Source organism: Pogoniulus pusillus, chromosome 6 (assembly GCF_015220805.1).
Source record: "Pogoniulus pusillus isolate bPogPus1 chromosome 6, bPogPus1.pri, whole genome shotgun sequence".
In the NCBI taxonomy this organism is placed as follows: domain Eukaryota; kingdom Metazoa; phylum Chordata; class Aves; order Piciformes; family Lybiidae; genus Pogoniulus; species Pogoniulus pusillus.
In genome coordinates, this window is record NC_087269.1 from 14882423 (window position 1) to 14907522 (window position 25100).

At 43.9% G+C, this 25100-nt stretch overlaps 1 protein-coding gene across 11 annotated transcripts in view; it reads right to left on the reverse strand.

Moving 5' to 3' along the window:
- Window positions 1-25100, reverse strand: part of ARMH3 (armadillo like helical domain containing 3) — a 156373-nt gene that overhangs the window by 106710 nt on the left and 24563 nt on the right. For all 11 annotated transcript variants that reach the window (XM_064144550.1, XM_064144549.1, XM_064144547.1 and 8 more), the window contains 7 exons: window positions 24632-24707; window positions 20027-20120; window positions 14206-14307; window positions 6688-6746; window positions 5251-5316; window positions 4122-4191; window positions 990-1050 (listed from right to left, as the gene is read on the reverse strand). In XM_064144550.1, coding sequence (XP_064000620.1) covers window positions 990-1050; window positions 4122-4191; window positions 5251-5316; window positions 6688-6746; window positions 14206-14307; window positions 20027-20120; window positions 24632-24707 — 528 coding nt within the window. The remainder of the gene's footprint in view (window positions 1-989; window positions 1051-4121; window positions 4192-5250; window positions 5317-6687; window positions 6747-14205; window positions 14308-20026; window positions 20121-24631; window positions 24708-25100) is intronic.

Here is a 25100-nt window from a genome sequence, read left to right on the forward strand (position 1 = left end):
AGAACACCCACTTTGTCTGCAGTAACTGTGTCTGCTACTGGATGGTTTCAGACAGGAGGGTAGTGAAAGGACTGCACAAACATGCCTAAATTAATGGATACAGCTGTCCACTGATGGTTGCTACTGCTCATTGTTTTCACTCCCACAAGGTTTCTAGATGTGATCTTACTTCTGAGTCCAAGCATTTCACACTTTTCTTGTGAAATTCCAATGTGCTATACCCATCTACTAATTTCTCTGCCACTAAAACAAACACATTTCTCACAAACTCTTAATTGAGTTGTGCAACCCTTGCCAAAGCACTGAAGTTACAGGGCTATTTGGGCAAAATCAGAGCATGATGAAAAGTTACCTTAAGGGTAAACAGCCTACATATCTCTGCCTCTTCCACAGAGCATAGTCCTGTTCAAGCCTTGGGGGAATTCAGTACTGTACAAACCGCCAGAGCAAAGCTTATGATCTGTCTAAATCCTACTTCTGCCCTCCAAACTACGGCAGAACAAAGCCTCCTGGGACACAGAGTGCTCATGTGTAGCCCTGTCCTCTTCTCCCTTTTTCACCATTGCTAAGTTTTACTCCTTCGTTGCCTAGCAAGCTGTTTCAAGCCTAAACTTCTCCCCCACTTCGCCTTCCAGGCTTCACATCACTTGCCCTTGGTTTTTCAAAGATGTCCTTCCAGTTTCTAGACCGAGATTCATCTTCTGAAAGTAAGAATTCTTACAATGACTGTTATTACAAAACTTCTTTCAGATTGAAAAGCTCTTTTGTATTTGATCGAGTAGATTAAGAATTCAGTCTGAAAGGCGGAAATTCGTTTTGCTTTCAATTTTCTGGCACACAGAGCTTTTAGAAGAAGTTGCAGGAAGAGTTCACGAAAAGCCATCCTGTCCCCATCAGCCAAAGAGTGCCATTTCAGCTGGAAAATTGCTCTGCGCCTAGAACTCCACCCAAATTCAAACTTCAAACAAAGTCACCCCAGAGACACTTACACGTAGAGATCCATAGGGAATTCTTTCATCATGTGTGTTACAATGAACTCCACCATCAGATCTGACAGAAAAGAAAATGATCAAGTTAGTTAACAACAAGGAATTCAAACTACCATGGTCTAGCCTTGAGCTCTGTGGTAAAGGGTTGGACTTGATGATCTGTGAGGTCTCTTCCAACCCTGATAATACTCTGATACTGTGATACCTACCTGTGCGAGTTAGAAGCAAGCTGGAATGTTTTGGTAAAAGAACTAGATAATGGGCAGTGAAATGAAAACAATTGATGTCAACTTCTCTCACAGTCTCGCTGAGAACTCTGGGAAGAAGAAGTAAACTTTCTCCATTTTGTCTTCTCTTCTGCCTTTGCCTTAGACCTGGTCACATTTCATTAACCCTGCTCCTACTAACCTTGCTCCCTAACCTCTTGGCCGCACCTCTATTCTTCCTGAGAACTGGGGTAAGGTTGAGAGGGCAAGGGGAGGTGTTGGGGTGGTTTGAAAGCCCCTCCTGGGGACTCAGGTTTCTGGGAGGGGAGTTGTGCTTCTGTATTGTTTATCCTTTGTATATTTCTGTATATAATTGTATATAACTGTATATATTGTAAATAGCTGCTTGTAAATTCTGCTAGCTGTAAATAAATTGCTTCATCTATATTCCCAGGGTCCGTCTGAGTTAGCTGGGGCAAATACAAAGTGTGGGGGGGGCGGGTAAGAGCCCAAACCATCACACTACCTCTACTAGATGACAGTCCTGCTTGGATGAAAGAATTCTTCTCTTTATTTTTGTTTTAAAGATTATTAAATATCTTCTGGGATTCAAGAGACAGTACTGGAAACTGAGGGCGTAATATGCTTTGCTTTGAGGCACCACACTTCCCCATTTTCCCCCTGCTATTAGTCAAAGAATACACCACAAATTCTGATGCTCAGAATTGCTCTCCTATGAAAAGCCTTCTCACTAATGGAAAACTACACATTGAGAAGTGTGTTTCAGAAAAGCTTTCTTACCAGAAACAATGCACAACCCAGATGCTTAGAGAGAAGACAGTGGAGAGAACACCTGTTTCTCTCTGAAATAAATCCTGAAGCAAGTAAATAGAATCAGTCTTTGATTCTGTTCAATGATTCTAAACCTAGTCCAACCTCAACGCAAACTAAGCTTCTGCTTAAGGTTCATTCAGAGAGACAAAAAACAGGAGAATGTCTCTAAATGAGACACTGTACAGAGTTGATTTGGAGGCCTGTGGCCAATGGTGTTCCCCAAGGATCAGTACTGGCCCCAGTTTTGCTCAATACCTTTATTAACAACCCGAATGAAAGTATTGAGTGTACTCTCAGCAAGTTCTCTGATGATACAAGACTGGAGTGGGGAGGAGGTGGCTGACAGCCTGTCATGCTGTGCTGCCATCCAATGAGATCTGGACTGGCTGCAGAGCTGGGTGAAGGCAAACCTCATGAGATTCAGTAAGGACAAGTGCAGGGTCCTCCATCTGGGAAGGAATAACAACAGGCACCAGTACATGTTAGAAGTCGCCCTGTCGGAAAGCATCTCCACAGAGAAAGACCTTTGAGTCCTAGTAGACAGCATGTTCTCCATGAGATAGCAAAGTGCCCTTGTGGCCAAGAAAGCAAATGGCATCCTGGGCTGCATCAAGACAAGTGTCTCCAGTAGCTCTTGGGAAGTTCTTTTTCCCCTCTACTCTGCCCTAGTAAGATCACACCTGCAATACTGTACCCAGTTTTGGGCTCCCCAACTCAAGATAGGAACCTGCTGGAGAGTATCCAGTGGAGATTTAAGCGGATGACTGGGAGAATTGAGCACCTGCCCTATGAAGAGAGACTGAGAGCCCTGGGGCTGTTTAGTCTGGAGAAGAGAAGACTGAGAAGTAATCTGATCAATGCATACAAATATCCAAGGGGTGAGTGTCAAGTGGATGGGGCCAATCTCTTTTTGATGGTGCACAGCAATAAGACAAGGAGCAATGGGTACAAACTAGAATGTGGAAGATTTCACCTTGAGGAGAAACTTCTTTACAGCATGTATGACTGTGCACTAGAACAGGCTGGACAGAGGTTGTGAAGTCTCCTTCTCTGGAGACTTTCAAAACCTGCCTGGATACGTTCCTGTGCAAACCCTAGGGGATCCTGCCTCGGTAGGAGAGTTGGACTTGATGATCTCTGGATGTCTCTTTTCCAACACCTAACATTCTGTGATTCTCTGATTCTGTGTGGCCCTCATTGTGAGGAGAAGCAGCAGAGTAGAGAAATGCAATTAAAAGATGTAAGTTACCATGGTTCAGCCAACAAACATTAACATAACTTGTGTGTCTTCTCTGTACAGCACAACTTCAGAAGAAAATGCTCAACCCATGCCAGTGGTAACAATTGTGAGATTTAACCTTCTAGGGTACCTGAAGTGCAGCAGTATGGCTCAATAATAACTAAAAAGACTCTAGGTCAAAAGTGCATGTAAAGTTTCAAAAGATTCTTCTTCTGTCTTCAACAACAACCTGTTTGAAAATGTTCATCTGAGATTGTTTCCATACCATCCCACTTAAGAGTCACTGGGGGATTCAGGCTCCATCCACTTCTGCACCCACTTATGTTTTTGGCCTCCACAGCAACGAGTGTCAGAATCTCATCATATGCTGCATGAAAAACTTTGGACCAAGCTTCCATTTCCACATGCAAAACCAACCTCAGCTACTGACATTCCTATTGGGATTTTGCTGAGAAAAGGCTAAATGCCCAGAAAATACCTTCCCCCAACAAACAGCTGTCCTTTCTGTAGGTTTACCTTCTTCACATCATCTAAAAAGTACTTGTGACTAACTCACCTAGATCTCTGAACCTATTTATCAACTGCCCCCTCTATGGTTACTTTTCCAGGTAAAGGCTCCTGCAAAACTTACTGCAAACACATACAGGATTCCTTACTACAGAGCAGCAATCCTGGATTTCACTCCCTTATAAGGCAGCCAGCTATTGAGACAGACTGTCTGTTGCCAAAAATATCTTCAGCAAGTAACTGCCCTCCCTTTAAGTCCTTCCACCTCTCCCCTTAATTCATAAACCTGCAGAACAAAAGGTGCTTTGGGAAGCACAAGCACACACCTACTCTGACAATACTCACCAAGCACTGCACACACCAGCGGGCGACAAGGCAGGTTCTTGTCTGCTGCTTTCTTCCTATGTCTCATTGGCTTCAAATACACAAAAGATGAAAGAAAAGAAGTCAGTAGAAGCTTGAAGTGACAATCTATATTACTGTATTTTTCACACCATCAGCACAGGCTTCCCTTTGTCTTTTTCTCCATCTGCTATCTCACCGAAAGGCTGTGGCTGTACTAAAACTGTGCCTGATTTTCAGTATGCTGACCACTTAGCTTTTGGTTTTCCAGCTATGGAACTGGAGAACATTTATAGTCAGGTCAGGATAGGAGGGGGAAAGATAATAAAAAACGAGAATAAACTAACTGCACAGCAATTCCTCCTCCTCAGTAACATACTGATTTGCTCCTGATCCAGAAGCCTGATCTGTGTGTGCAGGATCAAATGGGTTTGGTCTTCATTAGCCAGAAAAGGCTAACTGAATGCCACGTTTGTTGTGAGTATGACAAGCATCCCAGCCATCCAAAAATCTGGGATTTTTCTGTCCCGGACTAGGGACATTTTTAAGTGCTACTTTCACTGTCAGGAGGTGGAACTTGCCCGTGCCACAGAGACAGAAAGCATCAAGTTAGGATAGCCATTAAAGTTACTTGTAGGTACAGAGCTTTGTGAGCCCAGTAAGGACACTTTCTCCACAGATACCCAGAGGAAGAATCTCTGGAAAAAAATACATCCTTCCTCGAAGGAGAGTCACAACACCCAGGACAAAGAATGAGCCAAACTGGAACACTCAGTGTAACTCCAGCTGGCTGCTCATTTATCACATGAGGACTAATGCTTGCTGAAGATTAAGGCAGAACATTCTCTCTGCCAGTGATTTCCTCAGAGACTTTAAAACACACAGCTCCTCCCCAGCTACACAGGCCTCTGAATTCACCAGCAGAGCAACCAGCTCTTTATTCTTTCAAGGAGTGAGGCATTCCGAGAGCAACTGCAAAATCATTCCCCAACTACTCGTTTCTCACCGTATTTCCACATGCCTTAGCAATCCAGGTTAGGTGTCTGTGATGTAGTTTTCAACACACAGGAACTCAAATCCTCTCTGTTCTCATCCCAAACAGAAAACAGAGCATGTGGAGGAAAAGACTCACCATCCTGTGTAGGTTTACTCGAAAATTCATGTTGTCATCGTGGAGAAAAGCATTAGCATACTGATCCTATTGAAAAGGGAAAGAAAAGGGAGGAGCTACAAATAGCCACACAAGTGCCTAACACCTTCCACTTGCCTCTCAAATCACATTCATTTCAGTGTGAAACTCCCAACACACAGTTAGAAAGTTAGAAAGCCACCTGTCACCTCCTCTTGCCCCAGCCCTGTCTCCAACCACACCAGAAGTTAACCCCTCCTGGTGCCAGTTTCACTTTAAAGTCTGCATTACTGCCTGTTCTGTAAGCGATTTCTTTTCTATTCTCCTCTCTCTGCTCATCCAAACTCTAGAAAACACAAATCACAATGTCAAGTGTTTAACAAGTGCTGTATAAGGCATGAGGTGGTTGTCCAGCACACAGGTTCCTGTGACCATGTGTATGAAGGTTTATATTGACATTTTGACAGGACTGTAATGCCAGAAGTTACTGCGATACTAGCAGGTGGGTTTAAGAGCTGTCTGACTCCTCACAAAAAACTCACTCTAAAACCACCTGAAGGAATCAAAGTGATTCCTTCAGGTAATGCACCTCCAGGTTGGGTGATAACTTCCCTTTAATACCAGAATCAAACCACGCCCTTTCTGTGTAGAAACAGAATTTCTTATCTTGTATTATCTATGAATCTACCTGAAGAAATCAAGAGCCAAAACCGTTTAATTATAAATATCTGAAATGCAGATGCTCAGCTCTCAGACTGCACCCTGAAGAAATATTACTTCAGAATCCTCACACTGGCTATCAACACCACTGCTTTTTATTCTTTGTTAAGGATGAAAGGTCTTGCAAGCAAGCAAAATCCAAATGCCACACACCCTCAGACACCACCCAGGACATCACTCAAGCCATCAGTACTTCGTTCCCATGAGACAGGACCACATTCAGCCAGGACTGCTGCCATAGTTCTGTGATACTATTTTTGTACCTGCCTATCAGATTTTCTGCTTGGTCTTGCTAGTAGAGACCTACAACCAAGTGGCTTTCCTTCAGACTTGTTTAAATTTTAGGTAGAAGGGATATGGCATTGCCCATGTTTACCATGAACAGTACAAAGCTGAAAGATATTAGAATATTTCTCATATAAAAGTCAGACCACAAACTGAACAGCTAAGAGAGCTCAGCTCCACTCTTTTAGGCTCAGCTCCACTCTTTCCTCTCTTCATTCCTGGGAGTTGGCTAGCCCAAATACAATGATCCAATTTTTAAGTCAATTTTAACATTACTGCATCAGGTTTGCTGGCAAAGCATTAAGTGCCCGAGGTACTCGCTACTCAGCACCACTGTGGATCTTCAGCTACTGCTCAACAGGAGACAGAGGAGGAACATGCAGATACAGCCCCGTAACACACCACCTGTCAAACAATTTCACACAGGAAACCTACCTCTGCTATGCATGTCAGGATAATCAGACACAGCTTTCCACTGTGTAGCCGGTGCTCATCTGCAAAGAAGAAAAATCAAGTCCTCTATGAGCCACACAAGTCCAGCAATTCTGAAGAGTAAGAGCTGCTGCAGCAAGAGCAAAACTCAGTCTTGGAGATGTCCTCATACCCTTAATTCCCTCATGTCAACCAATAGTCTCACTGCTCCCATTAAGCCCACCCTCCAGCTTGACCATCTGTGAGAGACTAAATCTTGCCTCTCTTGTACATGTAAATCAACAAAGATGAAATCACCTTTGCTCCCCCACAGACAACAGCTGCTCAGGAGATGTGGTGCAAGCACATCCTAGGGAGTTTGCCTGGATGCCCAGGGATTCCTATTGGAGAAGTGAGAGGCAGAGGGGTGAGGGGCAAAAGCCCACTGCCAGCATCAGACCCGTGCAGGCACATGGACTCCCAGAATGTGCAACAATTGTTGTCAACGACCTGCCCGATGGGTCAGCTCTGCCCACTGACAGCACAGCACACCTGCTGGTCACTCATACATTACCCTGACTACGGTCTGGGCCAGGGGGAGCTGTGCCAAACCGAATAAATAACACTGAGCCTATACCAGCTTTAGTGGGAGAGGGTGTGAGAAAGTGAGTGAGTGGGAGAAAACATAACTATAGACATCTAGGCTGAAAACAGGCCAGGAACCCTCTCTCTACCACCACCACCACCACCAACCACCATGCCATGCCCTGAGTTTTGCCTGCTGTAAGAAGAAAGGAAGAACTCCTGGAGAAGATAGAACTCCACTGAGAAACACTGCATGCTGGAGGATGCTCAGAGAAGGGAGAATCAGCACTGATGCTCTCCCCCTCCTCCCAACAGAGGACAGCACAAGTCGACAAGGATGAACCTGCAGACACCTCCCCCAAGCCAAGCAGTAGCACTCTTCATCAGACCTCCTCTAGCCAAAGAGAATGTCTTGGGGGGTGGGGGGTACGGTAATACAGTTCCTTACCTGCTCTTCTCCTTTCTTTCTCCATTTTTTCCTCTCTCTCTCCCCTTCTCTCTTTTCCATTCACTTTACTCTTTAATAAACAGTCTCACTTTTGATATTTGGACTCACTTGTGCCTTAATTCCATGACACAGGAATACAAAAGAACAAATCTCTCCTCCAGACAGAGACATTCTTAGTTCTTCTCCTCCAGACCAACACACCACCAAATTCCACCAAATTGCCACGTCTGTGCCAACAGCAAAGTTTCTGATTTGAACCTCCAGCTACCAGTGAAGCTTCCATCTCATTTAGTTCTAACTCATGAGATTTGTAAATACAGGGGTTAGTCCCTTTCTGTCACAGTAGAGACACGTTTTTCCCTCTCTTGGACAAGATGGAAAGAAAAAGGTCACCTTTGCTCTGGAAGAGGCCCAGCACAGTGTAACAGAATGATTCCTGACACTGTGTTCCAAGTCCTGAGTTTTAACCCCAATAGAGACATGACATATCTTAGCCCATGCACAACCATGAAAGAAGCAAATGTGCAGAGACTTAGCATTTTAAGCCAAAGGAGTTCCACCCCCTAGGCTGGGGACTGAGTGGCTGGAGAGCAGCCAGGAGGAAAGGGACCTGGGGGTACTGATAGATAGTAAGCTGAAGATGAGCCAGCAGTGTGCCCAGGTGGCCAAGAGAGCCAATGGCATCCTGGCCTGCATCAGGAACAGTGTGGCCAGTAGGACAAGGGAGGTTATTCTTCCCCTGTACTCAGCACTGGTCAGGCCACACCTTGAGTACTGTGTCCAGTTCTGGGCCCCTCAATTCAAGAGAGATGTTGAGGTGCTGGAACATGTCCAGAGAAGGGCAACAAAGCTGGTGAGGGGCCTGGAGCACAAATCCTATGAGGAGAGGTTGAGGGAGCTGGGCCTGTTTAGCCTGGAGAAGAGGAGGCTCAGGGGTGATCTTATTACTGTCTACAACTACCTGAAGGGGCATTGTAGCCAGGTGGGGGGTAGCCTCTTCTCCCAGGCAACCAGCAATAGAAAAAGGGGACACAGTCTCAAGTTGTGCCAGGGTAGGTATAGGCTGGATGTTAGGAAGAAGTTCTTCCCAGAGAGAGTGATTTCCCATTGGAATGGGCTGCCCAGGGAGGTGGTGGAGGCACCGTCCCTGGGGGTCTTCAAGAAAAGACTGGATGAGGCACTTAGTGCCATGGTCTAGTTGATTGGTTAGGGCTGGGTGACAGGTTGGACTGGATGATCTTGGAGGTCTCTTCCAACCTGGTTGATTCTATGATTCTATGATTCTATGTTCTACAACTTGTTATTTGCACTACAGCTTCAAGCAGCTTTTTTTCCCTGAATGACAACCAGAGGGTTAAAAGACACACAAATAAAGAGGCACTAAGGCAGAAAAATGTAACTTTTATTTGCATTATTTAAAACTCTTCTCTCTCAATTTTAACCTTGGCTAACCAAGGTACCTACAGGCACAGAGTAACTTCAGATGGAAGAAACATCTGGCGGAACCCTTCCTCAATGCAGGGCCAGCCAAGACCAGGTTAAGTCACTGTACAGTCAGGTCCATTTAGAAGTTTTTGTTCTAAAAACCAAACTACTTACACCACATACCTCCCAATCCAAGAAAACAACAGAAAGCAACCACAACAACATGCTTACAACCAGCTTAGGAGGAAGCTTAAAACTGCACTCCTGAGATCTCCAATTGCTCCTCTAAAGCATACAACAATCAAACATGCCATCCCAGACATCTGGGACAAGTGCAGGGTCCTGCACCTGAGGAGGAATAACAACAGACACCAGCACAGGTTAGGAGCTGCCCTACTGTGATACTGTGAAAAAGATCTTGGAGTCCTGATGAACAACAGCAAGCTCTCCACGGGACAGCAACGTGCCCTTGTGGCCAAGAAGGCCAATGGCATCCCAGGCTGCATAAAGAAAAGTGTCCAGCAGGTCAAGGAAGGATCTTCTTCCCCTCTCATCTGCCCTGGTAAGACCACACCTGCAATATTATGTCCGGTTTTGGGCTCCCCAGCTCAAGAGAGACAGAAACTTGCTGGAAACAGTCCAGTGGAGAGACACGAGGATGACTGGGGGACTTGAGCATCTGCCCTAGGAAGAGAGACTGAGATACCTGAGGCTGTGTAGTCTGGAGAAGAGAAGACTTGAGAGGAGATCTCATCAATGTCTACAAATATCTGAGGGGTGGTTGTAAAGTGGATGGGGCCAATTTCTTTTCAGTGAGCCACAGCAATAAGACAAGGAGCAATGGCTACAAACTGGAACATAGAAGGCTTCACCTCAACATGAGGAGAAACTTCTTTACAGCAAGGGTGACAGAGCACTGGAACAGGCTGCCCAGAGAGGCTGTGGAGTCTCCTTTTCTGGAGACTTTCAAACGCCCCCGGATGCATTTCTGTGTGAACTACCCTAGAGGATGATCCTGCTTTTGGCAGGGGGATTGGACTTGATCTCTGGAAGCACCTTCCAACCTCTAACATTCTGTGATCTGCCTCAGAGTCCATTTGGAGGAGAGGGAAAAGCCAGAAACTTTCATATAAATCAAAAGACAGCATCAGCCAAACTTCTTGTATCTCTGCAGGTCACTTTCAAAAACACTTTGCTAGTCAGTGTGTATATGATAACATATAACACCAGACTGAATGGGCTCAGCTAGCTATTCTGTCTAGTTTAATGCCTCTCTTGTTTTCTTTTCTATCCTGCTTAGGAACAGGTATTTCCTAGTAAGATGTACCCTCAAGGGTGCTGATTTCATCTTGCTGCACTAAGTAAGAGAAATTTTGGAATGGGAGAGTTAAAAGTCTCCCCTATGTCTCCTTATCTCAGCTAAGATGTTTAAGTGAAAAGTTTTCTATTTCAGCAAAGCAGGAAAAATACTCTCAAAGAACTGTGAGTCACTGGAGCCTCATTATTTTCCTATTGTAAGGCCTCCCTGTATGTTTCCATAGGTGCAGCTAACACTTCTCTCTCAGGAGACTGTGCTGTAAAGGCTCCTGTTTCACACTAAGAGCTCTCTACCTGCTGCCAGTGTGTTGTGAGCATCCTGCCACTTTCAGCTGTTGTGAAGCAGCTATGCAGGTAGTTCCTTGCACAGACACTTCATACTTTCCCAGCACTATTTATCAAAGGAATAAAGCAGGCCACCTCCTAGAGGGAGGGGCATCAGTGTGAGCCATATTCTACAGATGGGGTAAAAAAGACACACAGATTTTGCTTCCCCCACGGCAGCTGCCTCTGGCTGACACAAGAGAGGATCTAGGAGATGCAGTCTATTAAATTATCCTCTCTGGGACAGAACCACAACAGCTGTCTAGTTCTGAATGTGGAACAAACTCTCTAAGGTCCCACCTGTCTCAAGGAGGAAATTAGAGTTATTTGTCCTTTTCCTCTTGCTGTACTGGTGTCACACAAAATCACAGAATCAGTTAAGTTGACAAACATCCTTTAAGATCATTGAATCCACCCATTAACTCAGCACTGCCAAGTCCATCACTAAACAGAACCACAGAACTTTAGAGGTTGGAAGGGACCTCCAGAGATCAAGTCCAACTGTCCTGCCAAGACAGGATCCCTTAGGGTACTTCGCACAGGAACATATCCAGGAGGGTTTTGAAAGTCTTCAAATAAAGAGACCAACCAGGTTGGTTGGAAGAGACCTCCAAGATCATCCAGTCTAACCTATCACTCATTCCTATCTAATCAACTCCACAACCTCTCTGAGCAGTTTGTTCCAGTGCTCTGTCACCATCACTGTAAAGAAGTTTCTCCTCATGTTGAGGGAAAATCTTCTATGTTCCAGTTTGTAGCCATTGCTTCTTGTCTTGTTGCTGTGGCTCACCAAAGAGAGATTGGCCTCATCCACTTGACAACCACCCCTCAGATATTTATAGACATTGATAAGATCTCCTCTCAGTCTTCTCTTCTCCAGACTAAACAGCCCCAAGTATCTCAGTCTCTCTTCCTAGGGCAGATGCTCAAGTCCCCCTGTCATCCTCATGGCTCTCCACTGGACTGTTTCCAGCAGGTCACAGAATCACAGAATGTTAAGGGTTGGAAGGGACCTTGAAAGGTCATCTAGTCCAACCTCCCTGCCAGAGCAGGATGACATAGAGCAGGTCACACAGGAATGCACCCAGATCGATTTTGAATGGCTTCAGAGAAGACTCTACCCCACTTAAGGTGGGTGCTGCCAAGGTTTGCTCTGAGCACTTCAGTCAGAGGTTAAAAGCAGATGCACAGCACATCAGTGGCATCTGTGTTATTTTGATACTGGACCCAAGTGGTGCTTGCAACACAAGCTGTGACCACCAGTGTCTGGGAGATGATGTGATGGTAGAGGGGCAGTGAAAGCAATCACAATACTGGAGTTTGACAGGAAGAGCCAGCACTGAACATGGGGCTCATTTCCCACTGAATTGGCAGGTCCCTGTCTCTCTTGAACTGGAGAGCCCAAAACCAGACACAGCACTCCAGGTGTGGTGTTACTAGGGCAGAGCAGAGAAGAGAAGAACCTCCCTAGACCTGCTGGACACACTTTTCCTGATGCAGCCCATTAGGACTGCAAGGTCTTTCTCCGTACCTCTGCTGTGTCTGCAGCCTGTCCAGATCTCACTGGATGGCTGCACAGCCTGTCCCTAAGCCCCACATTCCACAAGTCTTTTAAATATCTCGATGCATGGTGACTCAACCACATCCCTAGGCAGTTCCATGCTTGGTCTTAAACAGGAAGAGAAAAAGGTAAGCAGGGCCTCATCTATCATCAAAACTTAAGGACAGGAATATACCTACTAGAAATAATAAGCAGTGGTTTGGAAGGCAAATCTTTTTTAAAGGATCAGTCAGTGGAGCTCATGCCACACACTACCATGACAGCAAGAAGATTAAGTCTACCAGCCACACAAACTTCAAATGTTATACAAGGTATGATCAAAGTAAAGAACGAAACATCAACTCCTGTCTCATACCAGAAGGAACTCATCTCTTGCTGGCTTCAGTAAGGAATCCCCTACAACAAATTTCACTCCATCTGAAACTAATTCAGTTTGGCAGTTCCTGAGGCCCTGTGCAGACTTTCCATATTACAGTGACTAATAAGTCCTGAAGCTAAATTGAAAAACAAAATTGTTCCATCGGAGACTTGAATTGGCAAGAGAAGGCTCTAAGAACAGCAAATCAGAATGATGAGAGAGCTGTTAGGTCCTCCTCATGCTACCTCTAAGAAATGACTGAGCAAAGATTGATCTGGTTTAACTTGAAAACAAAAGCAAGATGAAACATGAAAGAACAACTTCAAATGCGTAAGGGCTGACACGAAGAAAGAAATAATGCGTCCTCAGTATCTATCTTGGAGAACATAACCACCAACTAATTTAAATCATAGCAGAGAATTAAGGCAGCAAGTGAAGCTTTCTCACAAAAAGGGTAAGGAATTGATAGCTTAAAAATGATGCTCCACTATCAGAGTGTCTTCATCCAACCTGTTAGTTACATCTCCAAGAAAAGATACAGGTAAACCTAATTCTGTCTTGATTTTGAGGGGTGCACTATGTATTTTCACGGAGTCACTTTGGTCCTAATTTCAATTACTCACTTCTTCCTCAACTAGCTTGCACACTGGGGAAAAAAAAACAATCCCCAAAACAGTCAGGTACAATTTCACTGCAAGCTATTAGGTACAACGAAACTCTCTGCCTGCTCTCTTATTCACTGACAAGCACTTAACGAAGTTCAGTGATCAGTATCACAGCTCTGCAGCTACCTACCTATTTTTGTTCAGTTGTTACATCTAACTTTACAGCAGAAGTCAGTAATAAGCTGAAATACAGTACAAAGATCACTTGTTATGTTCACACTGTGGTCCTGGCCTGTACAACCACTGGGCAAAATAGCACCCCTGGGTACCCTGAGCAGATGATGAAGCAATGCTTCAACTTCAGCAAGCTGAAATGAGCCCCTACAAAACTACCAGAAGAAACAAAAAACACAATATGGAAATGCATCTTCTCAAGCAAATTACTGCCAGCACAGTGTAAGTTACAGCTGTTCTCTTTGTAATTTATGAGCTGTTTATGTTTTAAATTTATGTTTTAAACAGCAAGTACCAAAGGACAAAGGAAATATTTCATCCTAATGCTCAGCTTTGCCTCCTGTGTCAGTTCCTAAATGTTCTTAAAAACACAGTTCCCTGGTAGATGACTTCCCCTCTCTGACAGCATCGAATCAGATATGCTCATGCCTCCTGCAGAGGGAGAGGCTTAATCATTAGGTACTGTTATTATTACTACTATATTCTTTCCATATTTGACTTCTCTCCTGCTAGCATCAGGTCTCTCCTAGTCTCATAACTTATCTTGCAATAAGAAATCATTTCATTTCTCAATAGGCTGAATCTTCCACTAAGGGACTTCAGTTAACTTCTGTGTTCTTGTGCCCTCCTGACTTTAGGAAGCACTGCTTGCTGCATTCAGGCTGCATCAATAGAATGTGTTTACCTTTTGTGTCCTGCATCACAATCGAGCTGTACTTCAAGAAGGTTATCAGTAGGTTGCTCGTTTGCACATCAGCATCCAAAGGTAGCTCTGCAGAGCTTATAACTGGAACAAAGCAGATAAGACACGTTTAGTCTCTACAAATACAAGAGATAAATATAGAGAAACAAGTCACAGACCCACAGATCTGTGATAGGATCATCTTGTTTGCAAGGTCACCTGACCTCCTCCTCCATGACCACACAGCCAAGGTTTTGTTTCAAAGACCAGTAAAACTGGCAGAGACCATTTCTCCTGCTATAAGTATAGGTTATGATACCCAGCAAAGTGCTACCCTTCTGTCCTGCCTCTCCCCGCTCCCACCCTGAAGGAGATCAGCCTGCTGTTTTAGCACTCATCAACATTCCCAGACTAGGGAGCTCAAGATATTCTCACCAATATCCAACTAATTCTTACAAGCAACACAGCTAACATTCACACCATTCTCAGCTTTGAGGAAACATGCCCAACAAAAACCCATCTGAGTTTCAGCATTACTGGAATTTCAGTTCCAAAAGGTCCACATCAATTCCATTCTCTCCTCCTAAAAACAGCTTCTCTTGCAGAAGCAACACACAAGACAGTAATGTAACAATTATTGTATGACCACAATGGTAGAAGAGAGGCAGAAAAGAGCAGCTTTAGAAAAAAATCAAAAGCAGAAGCAATCATAGCTTGTGCTAGAAAAATCACAACACAGCAAGAAGCAGAGATATTCTTTCCATACCTGCAGCAGAACTGGTATTTCTTTAAGATGCTACCACCAGCTGTATTTTAACACCTAGCACTGGACATCCATCTGCCTTAAGAATTCACAAGAAGCTTCCTCAGTTACTCAGCTAACTGCACAACATGCCTCCTCCTCTCTTCCCATGCACCATCTGAAGCACTGAGTTTGAGCTGCCAAACCTCTATCAGGTGAGCAAGCCACTTTTTTACTGATAACTGAGGCCAAGGTGCCTTCAAGGGCCACTCTCAGCCTCCTTATTCAGAAAGGCTTTCTGTGAAATATCGAAGTGGGGGAAAGGAGGAAGAGAAGTAGGAAAAATGCAGCATGTATTTACCTGCAGATCCTGTCAGGTAAGTCTGGTATCATTTAAGATAAATTAGATCAGGAAAAAAGAAATAAAATTTTAAAAAGCAAAGAAATCACTAAAGTGATGGAGCTACTCTAGGAGGACTTCAGCAAAGCATTTAATACAGTTCTGTATACAAAAAAATTGAGTGAAGCAGACAGGTGGGAACCAACACAGACATTTTAAGTACATCAAAGATCTAGCAAAGGAGATAACAATTGGAAAAACATTAGTGTGGGAAGAAGCTGCCATTTGAATCCCTTAGGTGTCAGTTTAGGGAACAGCTTTCTTTTTTGCAAGTGACCTGGGAACACAAAACAGTTGCTTGCTAATGGTCTGCTCATGGCAGAAAGCTGGGCTATGTAAACACAGAGGAATATCAGACTGCACACAAAGAACAGGATGAAAACAAGGACCAGAAAAGAAATACAAGATGGAAATTCAACAAGGCAAGTCATAAGGTCAGGAATTCAGGGATTTATTTCCATGGCAAGCTGAGAATTCAGCAGCAGCAAACAAACTACTGTGATAGCATGGCAGACTATCACATGCCTTATGAGGAGAGGCTGAGGGACCTGGGGATTTTTGGTCTGGAGAAGAGAAGACTGAGAGGGGATTTAACAAATGTTTATAAATATCTGAGGGCTGGGTGTCAAGAAGGAAGGAACAGCCTCTTCTCACCCGTGCCCTGCGATAGGGCAAGGGGCAATGGATGTAAACTACAGCACAGGAAGTTCCACCTCAACAGGAGGAAGAACTTCTTTACTGTAAGGGTCACAGAGCACTGGAACAGGCTGCCCAGAGAGGTTGTGAAGTCTCCTTCTCTAGAGACTTTCAAGACCTGTTTGGATGTGTTCCTGTATGACCTGCACTAGATTCTATGGTCCTGCACTGGCAGTGGGGTTGGACTCAATCTCCAGAGGTCCTTCCAACCCCTAACATGCTGTGACCACGAGACGATGAGTTACCAGCACAAAGCACTGATGAGTGCAGTCCTACAACACACAAAGAAACACACTCCCAGCAGAGACAGAACACAGGAATGCCCTGCACGAGTTGCTGGTGAGACTTCATCTCAAACACTGTGCATAACTATGCTGATCCCAAGTTCAAAGAGAATGAACTTCTCCTTGAACAAAATTTTAAGAGGAAAGCTGGCAAGCTGATCAAAAGAACAAAGTGTCCTTCTTCTGAGATGCATAATACACAGGTGAGTAACCCAACACATAAGAAGGAACTATCTGTGTAAGGTTAACATCATGGGTAAAATGGGCAAAAACTGAGAGGAAATACAGTTTAGAAGGCTGAAGATTTTTAACCAAGGAGCAAGATGCTGAAACTGCCTCCCAACAGGAATTACTGGGAAACAAATTTGTTAAATTATGATAGGTTTTGATAAATGCAAGGTATTGTATAACAATGTGCCTGCAAGCACAAAGCACTAGATTCTTTTCCAGCTCTATGTGCCTGTCTCAACATGCCTATGCACTCAAACTCAGAGGTTTCCATATGCAGAAGGTCACAGGTGGCTTGGATTACAATTGCCAGAAGGCGCTCTCTCTCTCCTCTGCTTGAGAGAGTCTGGGACAGAGCCACAGAGACGATTAAGGGAATGGAACATCTTCCTTACGAGGAGAGACTGAGGGAGAAGGGGCTCTTTAGCTTGAAGAAAATGAGACTGAGAGGCAACCTCATTCATGTTTACAAACATGTGAAGGGTAAGTGCCGGTAGGATGGAGCCAGGCTCTGCTCGGTGATGCCCAAGAAGGGCAATGGGTGGAAGCTGAGGCATAGAAGTCCCACAGAAACAAGAGGAAGTGAGGGTGACAGAACACTGGAACAGGCTGCCCAGGGAGGCTGTGGAGTCTCCCTCTCTGGAGATACTCAAGACATGTCTGGATATGTTCCTGTGTGATCTAGTATAGGTGATCCTGCTGTGGCAGGAGAGTTGGACTGAATGATCTTTTGAGGTCTCTTCCAGCCCCTGACATTCTGTGATGCCAAAGCTATAGAGATAGCCTAAATGGAGATCCCTTTGCACTAGAAAGATCTGCAGACCACTAGAACACACATGGTAAGAGCTACATTACCTCTTCTCCATTTATTCTCAGGAATGCAAGGTTTTTCTCACTCTTGAGGAAAGAAAAAAGGTACTTATGACCTTGCAAGAAGTGTGGAATTACATCTGATTTTTGGATGGCTAGGATTGGGGTTCTGAGAGGAAGTGATGTGATCCTGTACATGACTGGATTTTGCTTCAGAAAAGAGCCTGCTTTAACAAACAATACTCTTCATAGTGGGGCAAGTAAGGCTTAATTACACCTGGAACCAGGGCAAGCACAGGCACAGAAGGATGAAGGAGAAAATTTTGGATTCTTTAAGCTGAGCACGAAGAGGCTCCAGAGCACATCAGAGGTGCTCATGGAGCTCAGGATTACACAATCATCTTAAATACAAGATTGCACCCCTTGGAAACAAGAGGCCAAATAGTGTAAACTCACTGTTCAATTCCATCAAAGAAATTAAAACAGGGCCTTTATCTTCTAAAGGCTGCACAGTCCAAGCACGAACTCTTTTAATCCACTCAATCTTGAAGCTCTGGGACTCCTGACACGTTGCTAACATGCCCAGTCTTGGCAAAGTCTGTGCAATAAGACTAGAAGCTTTTTCACCCCCAATATTATGAATAGCTCAAAGATTTTAGCTAAAAGTCTGGAAAATGTATTTATATCCCCAGTGGGTCCTTCTGGAGCTGTTACAATGAACGCAGTGAATGAATATTTAACAGTAAGCAAAGTGACATTTAGATAACTCTAGTGACAGGCACACTTGATTTACATATTATGGATCAACACTTTCCAGCAAAAGTCTCATTTTTAAAATTTAAAAAAAAATGAAGAAGAAATTACTCTGAAGAACACATCACTGCTTATCCTGGTTCATGCTACAGACCTGGGGTTTTTTAACACACATTTTGAAACTTTAAAAGTCTTAATTCACAACACAGGCTAACAGCCAGAGAATTTCAAAGCAGAGTATGAATCTGTTTATAATCACAGGCAGCATCAAAAAATAAACCAAAACAAAAAACACACCTGAAACCCATAAATGGATTCCTACCATGTTGCTGTAACTTGAAAAATAACTCAACTACACTTTTTTTTTTTAATGCAAGAAGAAGAACAAAGCAATCTTTTCATTCCAAAGTCAAAAAAAGCTTCTTGCTAACTTTCAGACATAGGCAAATTTTACAGCTGAGATGCAAGACCTTATGAAATGCAGACAAAATTCCAATATACCTTTTTAAAAAACAGCAATACTAAAGCAAAACCAAACCTAGCTGTGGTCCTCAAAAAAAAAACCTAAATTATCACTAAGATTAGGGATCAGTAATGGGACAGCAAACAGAAATAAAGAGTTTCCCAATGCAACTGTTGCACAGTAAGATCAGCTGCTCTCCTTAAACTTAGCAACCTTAAGAGGGGCAAGAAACCTCAAGCTTCACAAGATCACTGCAGGAGGGAGTTTTTAGTTTCCCTTTTTTTGTTTCCCTTTTTTCCCCCCTTTTGTTATTTGTAAATTAAAAAAAAAAAAAGAAAGAGTACAAGCAAGCTGCAGATGTAGGTAAGCATCAGTTCTGTCAGTTGTATAATATGGTGTGTGGGTGGATGCATTTGCAATGAACACGTTGAACAGAAGCCCACAAAATGCCTGTCCCTCTACATTTTACGTTATAAGCACAAGGAGACTTGAAACATCAGGGGCTTTTTAACTGAAGCTTTTGATATCCATGGTAACCAGACAGAATTTATCCATAAGGAAGATCATCCTTAAACTCAGATATCAAATGACCTGGATAGCTGCTAAAACTGAGTAACCCAGGCTGTTTTTCCCCAGAACTATATATAGAGTGATATTCAAGATCTGCCTGGTTGTGTTCCTGTGTGGTCTGGTCTAGGTGATCCTGCTCTGGCAGGCGAGTTGGATTGGATGATCTTTCAAGGACCCTTCCAGCCCTTAACATTCTGTGACTCTGTTACATTTCCAAACTGTGCTCTATTCAAACTGACCCTTCTTTCTTCATATCTAGAGGATTCCATTAAAATACATGACAACAGCCATTTGATTTCTTTGTTTAAACTAAGATGTATCTATGCATGCCTTAAGTGAAAATGTTTTTATCTTAAGTTATTTCAAAGAGTATTTATGTGGCCAGGTAACAATTCATTTAGAAGAAAGATCTCAGGGCAAGCACTCATTCACAAAGCCTACCAAAGGTAAGAAGGAGATTGAATTCAGATCTCAGTTAATTCACAGCTGGGGACAAGTACATTAATGGCAAGCAGAAATACACTTCAATTCTCCCTAAATCTGTTGCAGTGACAAATAATCCCAAGCAAAGAACCTGATGCTAGAATTATTGATATATTGAAGCCTACACAGAATACCTAATGGGCTGTTGTATCTTCATGCAGACACTTGGACAGAATATCAGCATAATTTCTTTGAGCAATATACAAGGCAAAACAGAAATCATTTGAGTCAAAGAACCTTGCTCATGTTTATTAAGGCAAGTTGCTTGAGGAAAAGACCACCAGGTTACATCTGCTCCACACAGACCTCATTAGCTGCCACTTGCAGAAAAAGCTTTGCTAGTTATTTCACAGTTTGCACTTGTTTTTTTCCCAGGAGAACATCACATTTCTTACCATCTGAAGAAGGTGGGGTGGTTCCAAGTGGAGTGACTGGTGTGGCTGGAATCGGGCTTGTTGGTGTTGTCATCAGCCCCATTTCAGGGTGGCTCTAAGAGGAGACACAAATGCCCAGACATACACAGGTCAATAGATTCACTAGGCACTAACAGAAATCACTACTGGTACTGTTCCACACTATCACATAACAGACACAACTCATAAAGTCTCCAGAAACTTCAGGCTCTTCTCCAAAAAGCAAGGCTATGTTTCCTGACTTAGGACATCTACGTCAAGCAGAAACAGATCCCACACTGATGGCTGTCACCAGCAGACAGGTAACATGTCCTTCCCCAGGACATGTAGAATGGGAAAAGGGACAGAGAAGCTTACACTTCTTATAGCTTCCAATCCCCTGCAAAACAACCTAGGGACGTGCATTTGAGGTTTCCTTTCAAGACCCTTTTATTTCTCTTTCTAAAAGCAAATTCTCCTCGCTCATATCCTCCACCTATTTATACTCAAAGATGATGGCAATTTATTACTTTCCTGCCTCACCATAAAGGCCAGACACTGGAGGAAAAGAGTGCATAACATAAATAACACCATCATTATCGATCCTTTCAGCTTCCATCAGTCAGTTACTCTCCCTATTTCATCTTTGTTAATAGTTGCCTGCCTAATTACTGCTTTGGCTTTACTCTTTGTAAGCTTCCGGATCTATCCACAGCGGTGAGACTGCAGGCAGTCTGCCACACCGTTTTTAAGTCCAGCTGCCAAGCAAAGAGTCCATTTTATAGGGCAAGTTTAACATAAATCCACCTTAAAATATCATCATGATTTCAACATGAAAGAAAGGGAAACAGAACTGCTGATTTGGTGTCAGTTCCATGGGGTTTTCACGAGTGTATATCCTCTGTGCTGTATCTTAATATCTCATTTTATGAGCAACAATAATTGCCTGTATTTTATGGGAAGCACTGACATAGAATATTGTTGTTCATAATATACATACAAGCTATACAGACTGCACATCTTCAAAGACAATTTTAGACCATTAGAGGTACTGATCTAATCTTTTAAACACAATTTTAGGACCTGGGGGTCCTGGTGGATGGAAGGTTGACCATGACCAGCAATGGGCTCTGGTGGCCAAGGAGTGTGTTAGAAGGACTGTGTTTAGTAGGTAAAGAGAGATTCTCCTCACCCTCTACTCTGCCCTGGTGAGACCACATCTGGAATATTGTGTCCACTTCTGGGACACTGCTTGAGAGAGTCCAGTGCAAAGCCATGAAAATGATTAAGGGAGTCAAACATCTTCTTTACATGGAGAGACTGAGGGAGCTGGGGCTCTTCAGTTTGGAGAAGAGAAAACTGAGAGGTGACCTCAATCATGTTTATGAATATGTAAAGGGTGAATGCCAAGAGGAGAGAGTCAGGCTCTGCTTGGTGATGCCCAACAAGGGCAATGGGTGCAAGCTGAGGCATAGGAAGTTCCATGGAAACAAGAGAAAGTTTTTCCACTGCAAGGGTGACAGAACACTGGAACAGGCTGCACCTGGATGTCTTTCTGTGTGATCTGGTATAGGTGATCCTGTTCTGGCACGGGGGTTGGACTGGATGAGCTCTCAAGGTCCCTTCCAGACCCCTAATCTTCTGTGATTCTGCAATTTGCCATTGAAAATCTTACATAAACCGGGTTTGCTTCCAAAGATATGTGGTAGTGTTTACCTTTCTTTTCCCCAAACAGCAAACATCAGCTGAGAGGTGACAGTGCCACCTAGCAGCAGAAACTGAGGACCAACAAGATGCTAAGTATACCAAAACCAAAGCACTTCAGTTATCAACACAGCTGCATCTGCTCTATGTTCCTGCACAGTGGCCGGCACTCAGTCATGCAGTTCCTAGCAATGGACATCAACTTGGTCATGTAGTGATAACCTTGTCTGAGTTAGTTTTCAGGGAGTTATTTCTGGTTTTGTTTGGGTTTGTTTGTTTGTTTTTTTCCAAAGAACAGCACACTCTATCTTGCCTGCTCTTAAATGAAGGCTAACAGACAACCCACATCCACTCCAATCACACTCATTCATCAGTGGCCAATTCAATGATCACTTTTGCAAGTAACATTTGTCATTTTATTTTTAACTAAGAACTCTTATTCCAGCCACTTTTCCCCTATCCTGCTTTTTTCCCTGCCAAAGGCCTCTCTTCCCTCAGGGGTATCTTGACCACAGGAAGGTCTGAGCTGGTATTACACAGAACTAAAGAACAGAAATCTCACAAGTGGTAGAAACTAATAACCTGGAAAAGAGACATAGGGAACCTCAGCAAATTAACCACCTGTGGAACACAGCTTTCTTCAGAGGATGGGGATCTGCCTACCAGATCTCTTCCATCACCAATATTGTCAAAAGTCCCCAAAGGTCTCCTCTGCCATGTCTAGCCTGTGATGTATCATGCATTCCAAGGGCCTGAAATAACTAGGGAAAGCCCTTAACTTTTGTCTACACCATTTTTCTCACAGATTACCATCAGAGTTTGTAAACCAAAATTATAAGACCAAACCTCGAGGTTCTTCTAAACAGACCAGCCAATCCTTCAAGCCAGCCACAGCACAATCACCAGATCAGGCAGACAGACTTGTCATGTCTTCCAGCAATTTGGAAATTCATACAGTGCTTAGAAAAGCACATGATGAGAGGTACAGAGCAGTCCAGTGCTTCTCAGAAGGCGGCAACAGCTGTTTCTACATCATAAACAACAAAAGGAGGAGTGCTATGCTACGGTAACAGCCTCCCAGGCAAAGGGGGTTGAGCTCTCCAAGGAGGTTTGAACACAAAATAGTTTTTGAAACAGTCCTCCCGTGTCAATTACTTCCTAAGCAACGGATACCCAGACAGACAACAACATGCAGGACCACCCACATGCAGGCCAATTCAAGACAGCCAGCAAGGCTTCAATGAGGGCAAGTCCTGCCTGACCAATCTAGGGGGTCTTTCTACAATGAAGTGACTACATCAGTGGATGAGAGAAGAGCAATGGATGTCATCTATCTGGACTTCTGCAAGGCCTTGGACATGGTCCTGCACAACATCCTTCTCTGTAAGTTGGGGAGATATGAATTTGATGGGGAGGAGTGCTCAGCGGATAAGCAAGTGGCTGGATGGTTGCATCCAGAGAGTAGTGGGCAATGGTTTGATGTCCAGATGGAGATAAGTGACAAGTGGTGTCCCTCAGGGATCTGAACTGGGACCAGTGCTGTTTACTACCTTCAGTAATGATACAGGCAGCAGGATTGAGAGCATCCACAGCAGGTTTGCAGATGATACAAAGCTGAATGGTGCAGTCAGACGAATGGAATGGAATCCAGAAGGACCTAGACAAGGTCCCTCTGGTGAACGCCATGAGGTTCAACAAGGTGAAGTGCAAGGTCCTGCACCTGCGTAAGGAGAATCTTCATTATCAATGCAGGCTGGCAGATGTTGTGATAGAGAGCAGACTTGCAGACCAGGACTGGAAGACATTGGTGGACAAAAACCTAGATATGAGCCAGCACTGTGCACTTGAGGCCCAGAAGGCAAATCACATCCTGGGCTGCACCAAAAGCAGTGTAGACAGTAGGCCAAGAGAGGTGATTCTGCCACTTTACTCTCCTCTGATGAGACCTCACTGGAGTAATACATCCAGTTCTAGGACCCTCAACAAAAGGAGGACATGGACCTGATGGAGAGGGCCCGGACGACGGCCATGAAACTGATCAGAGGGCTGAGGCACTTCCCTTATGAAGACACATGAGAGAGTTGGGGCTGTTCAGCCTGGAGAAGAGAAGGCTCTGGGAGACCAAATAGTGGCCTTCCAGTATCTGAAGGGGGCCTACAAGAAAGCTGAAAGCGGGGGAGGCACTGTTCACAAGGGTGTGTAGCAGTAAGACAAGGGGTAATGGGTCTAGACCACAGAATGGTAGATTTAGAATGGACGTTGAGAAGCTCTTTACTGTGAGGGTGGTGGAACATTGGAACAGGTGGCAAAAGTCCAATCTCCAGAGATGTTCAAGGCTTGATAGTGTTCTGAACAACCTGATCTAGGCTGGGGATATCCCTACTTACTGCGGGGGGGTTAAACCAGATGACCTTTAAATGTCATTTCCAACCCAAGGTATTCTATGATTCTATGCAGTCTGAGCACACTTAGTCAGAACAACTCAATCAATGTTGGAGCCAGATCAGCCTCTTACCCTCGACCGTAACTTAATGAGAGCATAAATTGCTCTGATAGCTGCAGCAATTTTATCCCTACCATCCATCCTCCTTCTAAAGGCAGCATCAATAGGCCACAGAAGGCACTCCAAGCAAACCTTCCCATTCAGTGGGAAAAATATTTCATTTCAACATGAGCTGTGCTCTCAAAACTTTACTCATTTCCTGTCAAGGCAGGAAGCACTTCCTAAAATTATCATAAACTCAAGCCCTGGCCTGCTTCTGACCTTTCATGCTCATCTACATCTATCACAAGTACACAGGGGTGAAAAAAAAAAAGAAAACAAAACCCAAAGTTATCTTTTCACTGATTCCATTTCTGACTCTGATCTCAAAGGAACAGGCAAACAAGGCACTGAAAACTCACTTGTGCCAAAACTGTGATGAAATTCCGGTTTAAGTGAACAGCTTCATAAAGGGCCAGAAGGATTGCTTCATTCGTTCTGTGGAAAGGACACAGACAAAAGCAGTTAGCAAAAGGCTAACACCATGTTCTTCTGATTATCAGTAGTGCTTAACAATCCATTAAAATAACTGTTTTTAGAGCTCATCTCCAGTTTTTGTCCCCTTCCTGCTGAAGGTCTCCCTTGTTGCCCTGAAAGTCTTCTCATTTAAATATAGAGGCTCCTACAGACACCTCAAACCCTCAGATTTATCACTTGCTCCCTTGACTCAGAAAACATTTTGTTAGGGACAAGAGTGCACAAATCATCACTTCCATCTTACCTACTGTCATGTCTCACAAAAACTGAAAGGTTTGGGTTATTTTGCACACTTCACTACAAACAAGTGGCTCCTCTTGGTGCACTCTCTCACTTTAAGAGGGAATCCTTTGC